The sequence below is a fragment of the Meriones unguiculatus genome, chromosome 12 (assembly GCF_030254825.1).
Source record: "Meriones unguiculatus strain TT.TT164.6M chromosome 12, Bangor_MerUng_6.1, whole genome shotgun sequence".
In the NCBI taxonomy this organism is placed as follows: Eukaryota; Metazoa; Chordata; class Mammalia; order Rodentia; family Muridae; genus Meriones; species Meriones unguiculatus.
The window spans coordinates 98,323,767-98,342,285 of NC_083360.1; the positions used below are offsets into that span (position 1 = coordinate 98,323,767).

At 40.3% G+C, this 18,519-nt stretch overlaps 1 protein-coding gene across 18 annotated transcripts in view; it reads left to right on the top strand.

The window, feature by feature from the left end:
- Ehbp1 (EH domain binding protein 1) overlaps positions 1–18,519 on the top strand; it is a 246,186-nt gene that overhangs the window by 179,000 nt on the left and 48,667 nt on the right. For 6 of the 18 annotated variants that reach the window (XM_060365165.1, XM_060365173.1, XM_060365174.1 and 3 more), the window contains 3 exons: positions 6,806–6,953; positions 12,785–12,889; positions 16,258–16,385. In XM_060365165.1, the coding sequence (XP_060221148.1) occupies positions 6,806–6,953; positions 12,785–12,889; positions 16,258–16,385 (381 nt within the window). The remainder of the gene's footprint in view (positions 1–6,805; positions 6,954–12,784; positions 12,890–16,257; positions 16,386–18,519) is intronic. The other 12 variants (XM_060365166.1, XM_060365169.1, XM_060365179.1 and 9 more) reach the window with 6 other exon arrangements.

Sequence of the window (18,519 nt, forward strand, 5' to 3'; positions counted from 1 at the left end):
ATAGAGTCAGAATACAAATTATATTGCTTGATATGTGTTTTTAAAGCTTATTTCATGAAAATACAATAGATGTATGTTTCTCAAGCAGAAGAGAAACATATATTTCAATGTATATTTTCAAGTTACTGCATAAAACTGTTTCCTGTTTTAAAAGACACCCTTGGGTGGGTTAATGACCTTAAAAACTACACTGATAGTTTCTCATGTTCTAATTCACCTTCACAAATCCATGGCACATTTTTGGCCTAAAGTAATGTCATTCTGTGACATTTGTAGCAAGAATAAAAAGGACCTTCCCCCACCCCTTCATAGTAGCCATTTTTATTTGATTCTTAAGATCCGATGGCAGCTGAAAGAACAATTGAATAAAGTTGAGGGTTGGGGAAGCTTGATTTTCTTGTTCTCTGTGAAATGAAACTAGTCTTTTTCTCCTTTCCTTTAAAAGCAGAATCTGCTAGGGGGCTGTAGCAGTGTCAGAGCTGCTGGGGAGCCGCTGCTGATCACTTTAATTACTACAGCTAAGGAGGATAAAATTAAAAGTAGCACCATTGGAGCAGTAGAAGAAAGCTTGCCTAGATGTCGGTGAACTGTGAAATATAAAAATTGCATACCAATACATTTTTATGGAAAGGAAACAAGGAATTACATTACTTATTCTAGAAGAGCTGTCCGTAACTCGGCAAGTTTTACTAGTGCCTCTCTCTGTAGCAGATCATAGACCATTTCAGCGCGATAAGGAAAACGGCAGACGGTAGCCTCAAGACATGCAGTGAAAGGCTGAATATTTTTTAGTTTGTGTCCAAAGTTATTAGCTCTGACCCAGCTTCTGTGTGATAGTTCCATCTGATGCTTGAAGTGCAGGCTCTCTGGACTTGCGCTGAAGACAGCGGCGCCACATTCACCTCTCTCCTAGGGGCTTCTAAGTTGAGATTGGAACCCAGGTTTTAAATGAGTATAAACAAATTAGTTCTCATCACCCATCTTCCTGAGTTCTTCAAAGGGGACCTTGAACTGATTTGTAAAGAACAAGAACTTTAATATCACAATAATAATGGGATCTCAGAAAAATGCTAAGCTTATGTAAGACCATTGCTTTGAAATTTCAAGATGACACCGAATTTATTTCTTACTGTGGCATTTGCAATGTATGTGATGTTAAGCAGTGTATTTAAGTAAGATTCATTTGTATCAGTCAAGATGCTGGTAGCTGTCACATAGCACTATGAAGAGCAGGGACAAAACGTACGATGTATGAAAACCTCTCCTTAAAAGGTTGTTGTAACTGACAAGAAGATGCTCCTGGGTAGGGGCCTCCCAGAACACGCTTCCACCAGGCTCTCCCTTGGCGTCTCCATTTTAGAAAGGCAAAGCTAGCCGCCAAAGTCACTGCGACTGTAGAAAAAGGTGAATGTCTGAGAAACAGTGACTGTCAGCTTGTTTATGTTTGTATAGTGAGAAGTAAATTGAAGATAGATTTGACACTAAAGGCTTCCCTTGAGTGATGGTGGCCTTCTAAGTTTCTGTACCCTTGTACCTCAGAAAAGAAACCTTTCACAAGTAAACTGATGATTTATTTATGGCAGCAGGCCAACCTTTGTCTTATTTTGTATGTAGAGTGGTCAAAAAATAAATAAATAACAAAACACTGTGCTTAGATTTAGGCACCATCACCAGAAATTTACCAACATACTTGAGCAGTTTGCAATTCAACTAAGGAAGTGGTTTTTAATCCTACTCTTTGGTCATGTTGTCTTTGGACATGAACAGTGTAGCCACTTTTAGTTAAATGTGGCAAAATTGACAGATTTTGTTGCCATTTATTGTTTAAGTATTGCCAGACAAACTCACTGTATGTGGTGCTAGGAATTGAACTCAAGGTCCCATGCATGTGAGGTAAACATTCAGTAACTGAGTTGTATCCCCAATTCCCATGGTCTAACTTTTAATGGAACCTCCACATATATGAAATAATCTTACTTCGAATGAGTCTTCTCATAAAGAAACTGGAAATTTAGGACTATCAGTTAAGCTAAAATTGCTTTTGCAGTCAGTCGATAAAATTGGAAATTTTTACTTCTTGACTTTTTGTGGGCATGGAGAGCCATGGTGCTAGGGATTGACTCTAAAGCTTTTCCCAAATAGACAGATGTTCTACCACTGAGCGACGTCCCCATGACTTTTAACAGTTATCTTTTATTTTCTCAGTTGGATCTTATGGGTGAGAAAACAAACAATACAGATATGCCATCCCACTGGAGAGCTGTGAGCCCAAGCAAAATTGTCTCTGTAGTATAAGGACATTAGTAGAAAAGTAAATTAAGGCAGTCTGATAGGGAACCAGAATTCTGTCAATCAGGCTCAAGATTTTGCTCTGTGTCTATAAACTTTGTTTACTGTAGGGTTTTATGAGTTGTAACCTGCCCTTGCAGTGTGTTAATGAGGCTAAATCTTGCTACTTGAGAATTGAATTACAGCACACCTCTGGGCTAATGGTTATAAACAGAAAGTCCCATTAGGGCTGAATTCTGATTTGTTCATTTGCATTTTTCTATTGTGTAGAGAACAATGATGGGTAAATAAGTACAAATAAACAATTTACATAGAAATTGGTCAAGTGTTGTGATTAGTATTTAGAGTTGTTTTATTAATGGTTGCCCACTTTAGGTCACACTCTTAGTGAGTTCTCAGTAACATGTGGGAGGTTGTAGCGTGTGGGGAAAGAAATAGGTTCCTATTTTGTACTCAGAAAGGTAGGATCACTTGTTTTATTCTAACTCAGTTAAAATGACCAAAGACTACTTCATCTTAGTTTGAATAAGACCAATCTCTAGATTGAAGATGTCTAATCTCTGGTTTACCTACGGTCTCCTTATGTGTCTTTTTATTGTGCTCACAGATTGTGTGAGTTATGATACTTTAAGTTCTACCATCATATTCAACTCCAGTTTTCACTTATCACGTGTGATTTCATTGATTCAATTCATTATAGGCACTGTTCTTTTTGATAGTTGGAAGTGTGCCAGTTTGTCTACCGAGAACTTCAGAATGTGCCCCTAGGTCTACCTAACACACCTATTAATCTACTCGTATTAATTTTGATGATGCCTAAATTTCTTGATTCTTTTAAAGCTACCTAAAAAAAAAAAAAAAAAAAAAAAAAAAAAAAAAAGGTACCCAGATTTTAGTTTCACCTATCTGGTTTCTGCCTTGTCTACCAAACCTGACTTCCCCTTTTAAATTTTCTGAGTAACTTCCAGCATTCACTGTAATAGGTTGTTTTTGTTTTGTTTTAGCCCTGGCTGTCCTGGAACTCACAGAAATCCTCTGTGCTCTTGAGTTTTTCTTGAAAGCCTCTTCTACTTTGATTTTCATGATCCATTTATGTTGTTGTTCTCGTCTTCTGCCACACCCCCTTTCAAATATAGTATTCTTTCTACTTTAGTCAGTGGTGTCCTTATTTCTCTGCAGGCTTTCATGTAGTCATCCTTCAACACTGTAACCCTGGCTTTATCTCACACCAAAGTATCAGACTCGCTTCCCAACTCACTGCTGAAACTTACTCTGTCACCTCTTTAAACCCACTCTCTCTTTACCCAAACATTTGCTCCTTACGGTTTCCTTTAGTTTTCTATTTTTATTATAAATCTGTAGCTGTAGTTCCTATTCAGTTTTAAACTTCTGAGTCATATTTTCCTTCTGTCCGCATGTCTGACCAAAAATTGGTACAGAAATTGGTTCTGTCTCAGATGTTTCTTGCATTTCACTTTTCTATCCTTTCAGCACTTTCTGTACTTGAATGTTGGGCTTGTTCATAAGCCTGCTAATTAATGTCTTTCAAGTTCCTCTGTGTTAACCTATATTTCAGTGTTTCTAGATTAATCTTTTCCTCCCCTACACTTAAAATATGAATATAAAAACAAACAACATAAAAATGCCAACACACCAAACCTTTAGTGATTGCTGCTGCTTTGGCGTATTTTTCCCTCAATAAGCTTTCTTGTCTTTATTTCTGTGTTGTTCTTGACGTACTATTTTTTCATGCAGCAATTGGCATAACCAGACAACATTAATTTCTGTCAATTCCAGATTTCACTGATTCTGAAGGTGCAACAGAAAAGCCATGATACCTTTTGTCTGCCCCCAACCAGCCAAAAGTATCGCTTCAAAAGTTATAATGAAGTAGTGCTTTAAAAATGTTTACATGTGTGTCTTAGTTTTTGTGTCTTTGTTTTTGGTTTTCACACTGTTGTGTAAAATACTCCGACAAAAGCAACTCAAGGAGAAAGGCTTTATTTCAGCCTCAGATCAAGTGTAGTTCATCACAGTGGGAAAGTCCAGACATCAGGAGCGTAGTGTAGCTGGCCACACTACAGCCTAAGACAGAAGAGAGCAATGGGTGCATGCACGCCCCTCAGCTCCCTTCCTTCACCTCCATCGGCCAGGGCCTCCCTGGAATGAACGGCACCATCCACAGTGGGTTGCTCTTCCAAGCTCAACTAATGCAGTAAAAATAGTCCTTCGTGGGAATGCCCAGAGGTGCAGCTCCCAGTGGCTCTACCCTCTACGAAGCTGACACAGTTAATACCACTGACTGCTCACTTGTTCAGGACACTACAGTGACAGGGGAGGGAGTACTTCATTCCACCAGAGAAGGGAATGGGATGTCAGAGGAGGCTTAGTAGATTGAGCTGGATCTTTAAGAATGAATAGAAGTTAAATGATAGAACCATCACCCAGGAAGAGGAAGTGATGTACTCGAAGCTACAGGTAGTTATGATAGTGTGTACTGTATAGTGTGCGTACGCATAGTGCAGCATGTATAGATGCAGCACAGCATGCGCAGTGAGGAGGCGACTAAAGCCACAGGTGCGCGTTAGACATAGTGAGGAAGTGACGTGCAGCACAGCATGCGCAGTGAGGAGGCGACACGTCTAAAGCCACAGGTGTGCGTGCTAGACAGTGAGGAAGTGACATGCAGCACAGCATGCGCAGTGAGGAGGCGACTAAAGCCACAGGTGTGCGTGCTAGACAGTGAGGAAGTGACATGCAGCACAGCATGCGCAGTGAGGAGGCGACACGTCTAAAGCCACAGGTGCGTGCTAGACAGTGAGGAAGTGACATGCAGCACAGCATGCGCAGTGAGGAGGCGTCTAAAGCCACAGGTGTGTGTGTTAGACATTGTGAGGAAGTGACATGCTCGAGGCCACCGCTACACATGACATATATGCATGTATGTTGTGTGTAGCACATATAGTATATACTGTGCACATATGTGTATATACTGTGCACATGTGTGTAATAGGTTCAGTTCAGTTGAACAGTTGTTCAGTATTCAGTGTGGACAGATGTTTCACGTAGTGCAGGAAATGTTAGGGAAGAGAGCCTTCCAAAGATACTGCAGCCAGGTTATTGTGGGTTTGCCTTATTTTGTAAACTTTCGACTTTACCAAGCAATTTCTGATGTTGGCAGTTCTTTCTCTCTCTCTGTCTCCCTCTCATGTGTCCATATGTCTTGTATGTCTTGAATGTGCACATGGAGGCCAGAGAAGGCATAAGGTGTCTTCTCTCATTCTCCCATCTTGGAACCTGAACCTAGCAAGCCCTAGCAATCCTCCTTTGTCCGTGTCCCCACAGTGCTGGGTTGCAGTTGTTCGGGGAGATCACACCGGGCTTTGTTACATGGGTGCCTGGGATCAGATTTCAGGTCCTCCTAGTAGCTTAGGATTTTCTCTTAACCACTGAGCCATCTCTTGAGTCCCTGCTCACAGTTCTTTTATTTTTTTATTAATTACACTTTATTTGCTTCGTGTCCCTCCTATAGCTCCCTCCCTCCTCCCCTCTCAGTCCTTCCCTTTCTCCCCCTTCTCCTTGCATGCCCCTCCCCAAGTCCACTGATAGGGGAGGTCTTCTTTTTCTTCCTTCTGATCCTAGTCTATTAGGTCTCATCAGGAGTGGCTGCATTGTCTTCCTCTGTGGCCTGGTAAGGCTGCTCCCTGCTTGGGGGGATTGGGGGGAGTGATCAAAGAGCAGGCCACTGAGTTCATGTCAGAGACAGTCCCTGTTCCCATTACTGTGGAATCCACTTGGAGACTGAACTGTCATGGGCCACATCTCACAATTCTTAATAACACATTTTAAGTAGTCAACAACTATCCTATTTGTTGCAGGTTTTAATAATTTTAAATTCAAAACTTTTACTAGGCTTTATCATTGTTTTTTTTTTTTCTTATTGTGCATCTAGGAGAAGATGTAGCAAAACATACTTTCATATAACCATTATGTTATTGTTGCCATTTTTTTAAGTTTAAACTGTTCACTGATCTACTATCTTCATTCATCCTCTATGGAAAAGTAACCTTCCTATATTTGATGTATGACAAATAGCTGTATTTTATAGAATCAAGGTTCCTTTTAGACATTGCTCAGTACCTTCATTAGAAAGTTAGCGAGTTAAATTTCAATCCTAAAATATAAATTAATTAAAATTCTATCCTGATTATTGAAACTGTCTTCTCTAAGTCACCTCTTTTATTAATAATTTCTGCCTTTTCTTTAATAGTATATATTGCCAAACATCCTTTAATTTAATTTTGTGATGGACATTTTAACAGTGATTTGTAAATGTTTTAAAGAGCTGATTCTAAGATGTCTTTAAAATGGTGTGACATCCAGCTGATGCAGAGCGTCCTGTTTATAACGTGGGCCAAGCACCATGCTGTAACCAGTTACTATCACGATGATCAGATTGAAAATGAAATTGCATTTCTGTCAATTACTGAGTTGGCAACTGTTCAATATATCTTAGCAGCAAGATGAAGAGAGACGTCGGCAGCTGAGAGAGAGGGCTCGTCAGCTAATAGCAGAAGCTCGATGCGGAGTGAAGATGTCAGAACTTCCCAGCTATGGTGAAATGGCTGCAGAAAAGTTGAAAGAAAGGTCAAAGGCATCTGGAGGTGAGCTGAAGAATCTTGTAGCACATACTGCAGAGAACCTAGAAATCCTCAGTGGACCTTTTAGTACTTCTTATTCTTATTTCAAAATGTTACATAAGACTAAACTTTCTAACCTATTGATGAAGATTTTTGTTTGTTTGTTTGTTTGTTTGTTTGTTTGTTTTAAGCTAATGGAAGTATAGTAAATCCAGAAGATAAATGTTATTTTTTCCAACTCAACTTTTGCCTTCATTTTTAATGCAAGCATCATTCTTTATCTTGGACATGGGACACAAGCCTATAATCCTGGCCCTTAGGATGTGGTTGCTGAGGCTGGGGTGATTTCAAGCCTGAGGCCGTCTTTGGCTGTATAGCAAGAACCTGTCTCAAAAATTCAGAAGAAGCAGAAAAAGGAGACAGGGAGGAGAGGGAGAAAGAAGAGATTACACTTTTTAGGCTTATGATATTCCTTGCTGCCTCATTGTCAAAAGAGTACAGGAAATGCAATCAAGTCCTTAAGTGTTTGGACTGTAGGACTTGCTAGTGGTGAGCTTTTCCACAAGAAATGTGGCCTGGCTTTATGCTAGAGATTGAACCGAGGGTCTTGTGCATGCTAAACAAGCATTTTGCCTCTAAGCTTCATTGCTAGCTCCAGGACTTTCCCTGTGAGCGAGATGTTTTCAGTGATACTTTGTGCCGGTGAGATGGCTCAGCTGGTAAAAGCACATCCCTCCATGCCTGCTGACCTAGAGTCAGTCCTTGCAACATACCTGGTGTAAGGAAAGAATCAATCTTTATACTGTGTCCTATGACTTCCGCGTGTAGCTCCAGTACAGTCAGCCCCCCCACCCCTGAACCTACATGAAATGCAATAGAAATTGTTTTTGAAGTAGTTTTAGCAAGGTGTGGTGGTATAAACTTGTAACCCCAGCATTGGGAGGTAGAGCTAAGAGCATATCAGGCCACATGAGATTCTTAGAGCCCAACATGTGGGAACCATTACTGTGTTACTTACCAGTTTCCTTTAGGTCATTTCTGTTGTCCTGACTCTGAGAGGGTCATCTTCAGGTTTTTCAGTTACTCTGAGCTCAATGTTGAGACAAAGACCATATAAATGAAAATAATTTTAATTTTGCCTCTCAGTACTCAGTTTGGTCATCCGTAATTTGAAACTGCACTTTTTTTTTTTTTTTACTGGGAGTATATTCAAGAGGCCTGTGAGCTTTTTACTTTGAAGATACATAACCTATTTATCTAATAGAACATGCCATGTACTTGTCCTTAGTTAGCTTTAGAATATTGTTACCCTGAAGCACAGGCTAATGAGGTCTCAGGCCAAACTGTAGAGTACTGAAGCAAAGGGGAGAGCTTGAGGTTCATTAGTGACTGTCTACAACGTAAGCTAAAACTGTCTGCTTCCTGCTGGGAGATGACAGTGTCAGTGGCTAAGAGTAAAGTTGTAGTTAGTGGCATAGGACGTGTTGGCTGCCTGCGCACGTGGTGATCTTTGCGAATGCAACCCAAGCTGAGGGCTTCAGGTGTCACTCAGTGATGGAGTATTTGCCTAGGGCCAACCAGCCTCTAGCTTCAGTTGTTGTTACTAACACAGAGACACACCCATACAGAATAAATAAATTGAAGGCTATAGACCCCTCCTCAGATGAGAATGCTTAAAAAAAGAAAATTCAACCCCACTTGGAAGTGTATATCAAGAAATGTTTTTGGTGGTGTAGCCCAGGATGCAGCTCTTCCTACACTGAGAAAAGCAAGACCTGGATTGACATTTGCCAGTCAAAGTGAATACGGTGAACGGAGTAAATAAAAGAGTAGGAGCTAAAGGTAATGCGGTTCAGTGGCACAGTGGAGGTTTCTCTTAATCTTTCCCTGTGGTGTCTATCTGCTCGTCTCCACTCTGTATGAAAATGTCATGGGTGAGAAACAGTACTTGCCAGCGTCTGCCTGGCTTGTTTCACTTAATATACTGATCCCATTTCCATCCACATGGTAAAACATGATAGGATTTCCATGTTTTTATGGTTCAGTACTCTTCTGTTGACTGTACAGCATTTTGTTAACAATTCATGGATGGACACCCTATAACTTGGCAATTTGTGACTACTATAAAAACATGCAAGTGCATATGAAAAACAAAAAGAGCTAAGGTTGACCTGAGGCAAGTAGGGTGGCCCTGTTTATTCTCTGTCCTCAGCAGTGTGTCTTCTCTCGCCGCGGCATCCTGCAGGCCTGAGCGCCTGTGAGCTGGGGACAAGCCTTTAGGAAAAGGTAGAGGGGGAAGAGTCTTCCTGAAATTCAAACATTTCTACACACGCACCTACCTGCCCAGCAACCCTAGTCCTCTGTCTAAGCCAGAAGTCAGCAAACTTTGTTTTGGTTTTTTTTTTTTTCTTTTTTCTTTTAATTTATTTATTATTTATTACAGTTTATTCACTTTGTATCCCAGCTGTAGCCCCCTCCCTCATCTCCTCCCTGTGCCACCTCCATCCCTCCTCTCCCCCTATGCCCCTCCCCTGAACCGTCAGCAGCCACCTGGTCTCCACTCAGCTGCTCCACTCCTCGCTTGTAGTGTGAAAGCAGCTGTGAATTATATTTGAATGAATGGACATAGCGTTAGCCTCCCTCAAAAGTGGTGGGATGGATTTTGCTCCTGGCTGGTAGTTTGCTGACCCTTACATAACATATCCAGAGTTTACATGCATTCATAGGAATCCAGTTCTACCGATAACTTGGGGTACTGTGAATACTAAATATGTTGGGCCAAAATAAAATCATAAGGATTTTCAGTGATTGTTATTTTCTTCTTCTATTGGGACTATAAAGTTGTATTGCAGTTCTTATCTTCTATTGTTTAGTCTCTGTAAAACTTTGAAAGTTCTGAATGTTATGGGGTCCTTGGTTGATAATTAAAAAAAAAAAAAAAGATAAGTAAGAAACTTTTTTTTGAATTTTTAATTTTTCTGAATATATTTTTAATGACAGCCTGGGTTTCTTTTCTTGGCGTTGTAGATATTCTTTTCTTTTATCACCAGATATCCTGATTTCCACTCCCCTATAAAGAAAGAGTAGATTGCCTATGTAGCTGTGCTAGAGCAGTGCACACCGTCAGGCTCTGCGTACCTCACAGGGTCGTGTGCTGTCACCTGGCACATGGCTTCACATTTCATTGCACAGCTGAAATCTCATTTTTCCTCCACATGTAACACAGAACATGCCCCACACTTCTGAGGGAAAGCTCTGGCCACTCCTTGTGCTCTCTTTCACCTATGTAGTGGGCCTCTCCCTTTGGTTCTGTCTTGCTCACCTACTAGATTTTCCGTGGCTAGCCACTAAGACAACTATATTGATTGATGCTTGTATAGATACATAGATACAGATGTAGTGTCTCTCCATACACACGTGCATGTGTGCACAGACATGTTCTTGAGTTCTGGTAGACTTCACCAAAGTATCCCCACAGGTTGGGAAATGTGTTGAACTTTCAACTGCTGAAAATAATTTAAAGTTCATTTCAAAACGGGCTAGTGACTGGAAAGTAAAATCTCATTCATAGATAATCTGATGGAAGAGCAATTATTTTTGTCTTCCCAAATAGTAAGTCATTTTATTTAAGTCTAGATCTATAAACACTGAATTAATCCATCTAGGTTATTGGTGAGTGGTAATATAAATGGAGGCTCAATTTTTTTCCTCTGGGAAGAGCACAGATGTCACCCGTTTATCGTGACCCAGGACTTGGCAACTTACAAGTACACATAAGCGACCACATTTCTGCTGTTCACCACTTTGCACAGCAAAACCATTGTTTAAGGTTGGTAGAAGTGTTTTCCTCACTTCCACTCCTTCCCCATAGTCCAGGGTTCAGATCCTGTTATGGCTCTGTTAAGTTAGGCTCTCTGTACTGCTTCTTCAGATTACACAGTTTCCAACCTAGATTTCCCACCTCCAGCTTTTCTGTTGTCCAGTACACCAGTGAGGTCAGCAGTTTGGCATGACTGGTGCTGCTGCCGGAATAGCATACTCCCATCTCCAGTCCGTGCAGTGCTTACTGTCCCGCACATAGGGATATGAAAGTGTGATTGATCGCAGTACTCGGGAGTCATATTGGCACTGCCTAACACGTAAGGACTAGGGTGCTGCCACTGCTGCTTGTGAATTGCACACGCTCCGTGGCTGGCTCCAGGCAGATATTTTGGCTGAGAGCCACGTCATCGTGGGGAGCACTGTGATGGTGTTAGAGCACCAGTACCTCTTCACTCCCACCAGCTAATAGTTAAGCTGCCTGCTCTGCCCCTCAAGCCTTGCCTTCTGCTAGTTCTCCTTAAGTATGCCTGAGCACACTGGACTTGGCAGCGTGCTCTGAACAGAGCCTCCCCTCCCTGCTTTCATGCCTGTAGTGCCCTCCCCTCAGCTGACCTAACTTAAAAGTTAGTACTTCCAAGAAAGAAATCCTGGTGTCACTGGCAAAAAGTAATCTTTTTATCTTTAAATTGCTCTGTACTTTATTTTTACCCCATATCTCACATCCTTCATGGTATTCTAATCACTTCAATGGGTTTGTTTTCAGTGGAATAAATGTCTTAAAAACGCACCCCCCCTCAGCAGCTAGCCCAGTGTTTTATGTCGATCAGTGGTTCTCAGCCTTGCCATTGACACTACCATCTAATCCAGCTCCTCACTGTGTGGTGACCCCAGCCGTAAAGTGATTTTGTTACTCTTTAGAACTATAATTTTGCTAATGTTGATGTCTGATATGTACCTCTAATGGAGTTGAACAGGTTGAGAACCACTGTCGTGGGGTTTTTTTGTTGTTGTTTTTTGTTTTTGTTGTGATTTGTTTTTTTTTGTTTTGTTTTTTTTTGGTTTTTTTTTTTTTTGAGTGAAAAAATTTTGCCCTTTGGCTCTGGATTAATTGTGGTTAGCAATAACAATGGTGACTGATTGACAGCAGCCAAGTATAACTAGCTGTCCTGAAGCCATTAAAAGTTAATGTCTCTGGCACAGACCACTGCAGGGAAGTATTTGACTACCTTTTTAGCACTTGGAAGTATTTGCTAATTCATTTGCTAAGCTACAGAATTATTTGGGGAGTTTTGAGGAGCGTGAAGTTAAGGTGCTCACCTTCAGGAAAGGAGCGAGATAGCTGTGCTGCGCGTAGTTGATGAGAAAAGCACTGTCACCTGATGGTGCTTGGGTACTGTAGCCGCATATGTAACGCTTTAGATGCTGCTGCAAGAGCAGCAGCAGCTCCCATATCTGCCCTTTCCCAGTCTCCAGGAGGAGGCACTTCTCGGTCCTTCTGTTGCTGTTGTTGTTGTTGTTGTTGTTGTTTTCTTTTTCTAACTGGTTATACAGTAGACAGGAGTCTGTCAAATGTAAACTGTTATTGGCATTCTTGGTGGCTACATGGGAAGCCCCAAATCAAACAAGGAAGTGCTTATGCATTTATAGTTAATAAATAATCGTAAATGAAACTGAGTTTGGATTTTTATTTAATCAACTTTATTTTCATATATTATTGTCTTAGAGATTATTAGTAGATTATAGAGTAAAACACAGGGACTTAATGAGTTCAGTGATTCAGAGAGTGTGTGGCAAATTGTCAAAACCTCTGCATCTGCTTTGATGTGATAATTCAGCGTTGAGGTAGAATGTAAAATATAACTTAATCCACTAGTGAGAAGGTGGTTTAACACTGAATTCTTAACTCGCTTATCTTTGTTAGACTTCAGTTTGAGTAACTGTCATTGAAATACTAGTTTTTCTTCTTTAGAGTTGAGGACAAAGGCTATAAAATATAAATGATATACTAACATTATTGCTACATGTTCTTACAGATGAAAATAATATTGAGATAGATACTAACGAGGAGATTCCTGAAGGCTTTGTTGTAGGAGGTGGAGATGAACTTACTAATATAGAAAGTGACCTTGATACTCCCGGTAATTTCATATTATAAATGTTTTGTGTCCTATTGCATGGCAAACCTTATGGTTATATGTTTATATCTCATCAATGATAATTTATTTTTAGAGTCTTTTTACATCTTACGTCCTCACTAATCATTTACTGAAATCCACCTTCCATTAATTTTTGTTATTTTGTTTTCAGTTGAATGTTCAAATAGCTTAACATTGATAGAGTAAACTATGACATAGGTTCTTTTATTACTAATAATCACTCTAAGTTTCAGTTTATAGACACTCAGTAAGTAGCTTCCTCACTGCTTCAATATTTTGGTGTGCTGTTGTGTACTCTGTGTGGAGTAGTGATGGACTAATTCAGATCAAATCTAAGCCCATAGATCAGACTCACTTCTTTAGAATTAATCATGGCAGAACTGGGCATATTGGTGCATTAGGCGGAGGCAAGAGGAGGATGCGACCAACCCACGCCCTATACTGTGAGACTTTCCTCTCAAAATAGTTAGTCTTAATTGTATTATTTTGTAATTTTCTTGCTTACTTGAAATGTCATTACTGCTTCACATATGCTGAACAACTGTCAAGTCAGTGAGTCACAATGCCATTCATCCTTATTCTCCTTCAGAATACAAAGATGCTTTCTTTTGGTGTATGTTCTGTATGTTTTCCCTTCATAAGTAGCAATCCAGAGTTTTATATGCCAGAGTGGCCCCGGTATATAAGTGTAAGAATTCTCAAGTTGCATTCTTACAGCAGTAAAGACTCTGGCCTTGTCTTCAAACATGAAGATAAGGGGTGAAAGTCCTAAGCATCCCTCCCTGCACGACATTACTGGGGTGACAGGGCGCCCTTCTCCACTTCTCACACGTCCTGTGACTGACCTGCTCTGATATGCCCCCATCCTGCCGTTGCTTCTCCGGGAAACAACTGTCCAGGGTCTTCTTAACACAGCAGCACTTAAGAACATTCACGGCCTTTCTTCAGTACCTCCCTCAGGACGCAGTATTAGGATAGACTATTTCTGTGGAGAAGCCAGAGTACTTAATATCATTCAAGAAAATCCTTGAACCATTTTAAGGGCACCATTGTAAATATTTAGCTCAAAACTGAAAGTACCTTTTAGTCTTTTTTAAATTAAAAAAAGAAATTATGTGTATGGGTGCTTTTCTTGAAGGTTAGTCTGTGCATCAAATGTGTGCCTTGTGCTCTGAGACCAGAAGGAGGCATCGGTCCCCTGGAACTGGAATTACAGCCAGTTTTGTGCCTCCATGTGGGTGCTGGGAATTGAACCTGGGTTTTCTGGAAGAGCAGTCAGTGCTCTTAACCACTGAACCATCTCTCCAGATTCTAGTTCTTTCTTAAAAACAGTAGAATTTATCTTCAGATTTTCTTTATGAAAATATTTTTTTGTTGCTGTCTACTTTTCCTCTCTTTACAATTACCACCAAATTCTTCCTTAGAAACTGAGCAGGGGAGGAAGGAAGGAAGAAAATTCTTAATACCCTATTACTGTTGAGGACTTGGAGATACACTTTTGGTTATGGAATCAGTAAAATAATCAGTAAAATAAGCAATGTATCTTTATTCTAAAATAGATTGGAAAGATAGAGGAAATTAGCCATTTCTTAGGTAATGTGGAGAAATTAACTGTTGCAGCTTTGTGGGATATTTTTAAAATCTGGTTAATTTTAATCCTGGCAAACTTGACTCTTGGAAAAAAATTCTCCCAGAGATGGGGAGATGGTTTATTCAGGAACATGCTTGCAGTGCAAGCATGTGTTTCTTAAGTTTAGATCTTCAACATCCAGGTAAAAAAGCCTCTTTCTGTCACCCCAGCCCTGACTGGAGGAGACAGGCAGGTCACTGAAGCTTGCCCGCCTGCCAGGCTAATCCAAAAGGTGAGGACTAGGTTCACTTGAGTGAGAGACCCAGGGTCAGTGTCTTGCATACATGCACATACACACAAGCAAATCCACTGCTAACAAAGAAAGCATGCCTCCATCTCCTATTGTCGTTAAGTGCTGTATCAGGGATTCTTGTTTTGTTTCATTTGAGATATCCTCTCACTGTGGCCCAGGCTGGTCTGGAACTCACTTGGAACTGGTACTCCTCCTGTGTCCCCTGCCAGATGCTGGGACTGCATGTGACCCCGTGTTTCCCAAAGCAGTCCAGCTCCTCAGCATGCCAGTAGGTGCAGACATGTGCAGACACAGGCTCCCCAGCCCACAAAACTAGGGTGTACTGGAATCTGGAAGCACACGTTTTTATCCTGCTTTATTTTCTCCAAATTTTCTCTTTTAATATGTATATAAAAGTCATAATCTTTAATAATAAATTGTTCAATCTTTATCTTGGTTTGACCATAGTTCATCTGATATTGTTAAAAAGAGAAGTCTAGCAGTATAAACTGAAAAATTTGCATCGAAGTAATGATAATGACATTTATTAAGAGTATTATAATTAGAAAAGTTATTAATCTTTGTGAAAAATACCATTCAGTAAAAGTTGGCATGTCTTTTACAACCATTTTATTAAAAAATCACTTTGTGTGAATTTTAAAGTAGAAATATTTAATTCTACTTCTTTCTGAACGACTTTATAGTGGAGATTAAATGTACTTGGCAAGATAATTTGCAGTTGTTTCTTTGAAAAGTTATAGCCATAGTTTGGTTGCTTTTCAGTTTTATCTATGTTTAGTACGTCCTAAAGTCATGACAATCTGTACTGTACTTCCGCTGTTTAAGTAAAAAGTATTTGCAAGCATGTACTGTTTTGATGCTGAATATGTACGAATACACTTAAACACTGGATTCTGACAGTGTGTGTGTCACCAAGATGACGTTACTGCTGTGTTTCAAGATGATAGTTCATATGTAAATTTAACATATTTAAATAACTAAAATGGTAGAATAATATAATTTAAACGCAAGTGTCATCGTTTGTTAGTTGTACATACCTATAATCCCAGCACTTGGGAGGCAGAGGCAGGAGGACCACTATAAGTTCAGGTCAGCCTTGTCTACATAGTGAGCTCCAAGCTAGCTAGGAGAACAGGGGAATATCCAGTCACTAAAGAAACAAACAAAGCATTTAAGGATCTAGTTTGCTGTTTTGTTATGTGTGCGTGTGTCACATATTTCTGCTTGTTAGGTAATCATAATGAATGTTACCTATAGCATAACTCTCTTATCTTTATACATGATGGCCTGCTTTTTAAGGGAGTGGTCCTGAGGGTAGACGCTCTAGAGCTCTGTGTGCCTAGTCTAGTGTGTTGTCTAAGGTCCAGTGTCTTTTGAAGTTTAATAATATTCTTATGACGTCACTTAAAATTGGTAGCCTGTGATCTCAGCCCTCTTCCCTGCCATTCATGGAGTTTGTTTGTTTAGCAGAACAAAATAGTAAGCTGATGGACGTGAAGCTGAAGAAGCTCTTAGAAGCCCAGCCACAGGTGGCCAACTCGCACTCCAGTGCTGCCCAGAGTACTGTGCCTGATACCTCAGAGCAAGGAGAAAAGGTAAATCTCGCTGACTTAGCAGCTGGCTCAGCTCCTCGAGGAACTGCTGTTTCATCGTCCGCTTCAAGCAATTAAAGGGTGTACAGACTGTTCTTCAACTCTGGTTTTGCAGAAGGAGCTCTAACATGCCTTTCTGTCTGACACATTTACTCATGAAATGAACAGCCGTTAGTGCTGTTGCCAAGAATTCATCATACCTGCACATGGTAACGTGCTTGAATGTAGCATGTAAAGCAGTTGTAGGAAATGAGTGCCGTTACTACTCTTATCTGCTGCCGCAGTTTAGACAAAATGGCGTTGTGCCGCGTGTCGTCGTCGTGGCAGGCGTCCGCGTTGTCCCGCCAGGCAGCCCACCTCCTCTCCTCACACTGCGTCGTCGGCCTGCCCCAGCTTTGGGGACTGCGGGCCTGTGTAACTTTTCACCCACCTGCGGACTGTGGGGATCGCCCTGCTGACTGAAGGGATTTCCTCCCCCTGACAGAGCGGCTTTGAAGCCCCAAAACAATGGCTCTCATTTCTCTCTGCTCGGCTTGCCTGTAATTGGTGATGAAAGTGTGTGGCAGAGGCAGAAGACTTTTCGTCTCTATCTCTGAATAAAAGGAAGCCTGGGTTGGGTCTGGTGGTGGTTTTTTTTTTTTTTTTTTTTTTTTTTCGTTCAATTTAGCTTTCTGCACTGGATTTAATACAGAATGGAGCTTGCCTAAGAATGATACAATGGATTGAAAAGGCTAACTGAATTAGTGGGTTTAGAGGAATACATTTGTAAAGTGACAGAAGTTCCTAGTCATAAAAAGGTTTCTTAAGATGGGATTTGCTAGCTAATCACACTGATATTTTAGCATGTTGCCAGCCCTAAAAAATATTTAGCCGTGTTTGTTTATATTAGTAAAGACTCAAGTTTCAGACCATGGGATAATCATTAAAATAACAGTGAAAAAGATCATACTTTTTAAGAAATTAAAGCCAAAAATATGTGTATCCTAATTACCTAGTTAGGATAGTATAAGGTTGATCCTATACTGATATAAATATATCAGATAACTTTCTTAAAAATTAAGCAGTTATTTCATTATCATATCTACAAATATGAAACTGATTGTTTTGCAAAAAGCTCTTTTGTAGTAATTTCTAAAGTTATCCCAACAAAACATAGACTTTAAACAGATTGCGTTTGTATGACTCTTTGGTTGAGGTTTTGAAAATGGTGTTTAGAAAGAACACACAGCGTCCATCTGCTCCCTTGCAGCTTTCAGCATTGATTTGGGTTTTTATTTTTTTTAATAAAATGCAGTTTACACATTTATAAATGAGGCATTCTGTGTTTGTGGAAAAGGATAAACTGTTACCTTCCCTTGAGGATTCTGTATCCCAGGCCTCCTTGAGGCTAGAGAATAGGCCATTGGAGGGCTCCCTCATTACTGATTGTCTCAATGCAGAGGAAGGGCAAAGTCTTGGTAGCTTTTGATAACCAGTTTCAGCATTCAGCAGGCTTAGCTATTAGTCATGCATCTTAGCCTTCCCCTATTTACTTTCAAAACACTTAATAAAAATAATAAAAGATTAGGTATAAAATGAAATATTTGTTTGGTACACAGCCCCTCGGTATCTGCAGCTTCCACACGTTGCAGTGGTTCCGTCTTTGGGGATATTTCTTGTTGATAGAACCATTTGAATTTGTTACCAGTATTAACATAGGGAGCTCCAGAAAAGATAATTGTAGTTTCCTTGGCTGTAAAGGGCTTACTTACAGATCGGGCTTTGGAAAGTTATAGCTGATGAAATTCAGTTCAGTGGGGGTAGTATTATAATCCTACCTTTTAGCCCTCACCCAGCATTAGTGGTTTATCTGAATGGGCATAAAATTGGAAACTATTTCTTCTTGTCATACAAGTCTGTAGGACTACAAACTGATGGGGCAGAATCGTGGGGCCATAGGAGGTAACACAGCTTCCAGTGATGCTTATCACTAGCAAAAGACACAAGGACTCAAAGTGGCTGACATCGCAGTCACTGAGGATTTAAACCATGTGTCCCAAACTTTCTGCAGACCTGCTGCTGAGCTATTTATAGTGCTTTAAGGTGCTTCTAAATAGCTTAGAAAACCTCCCTGGCATGTAATTCCATATTCAGAACT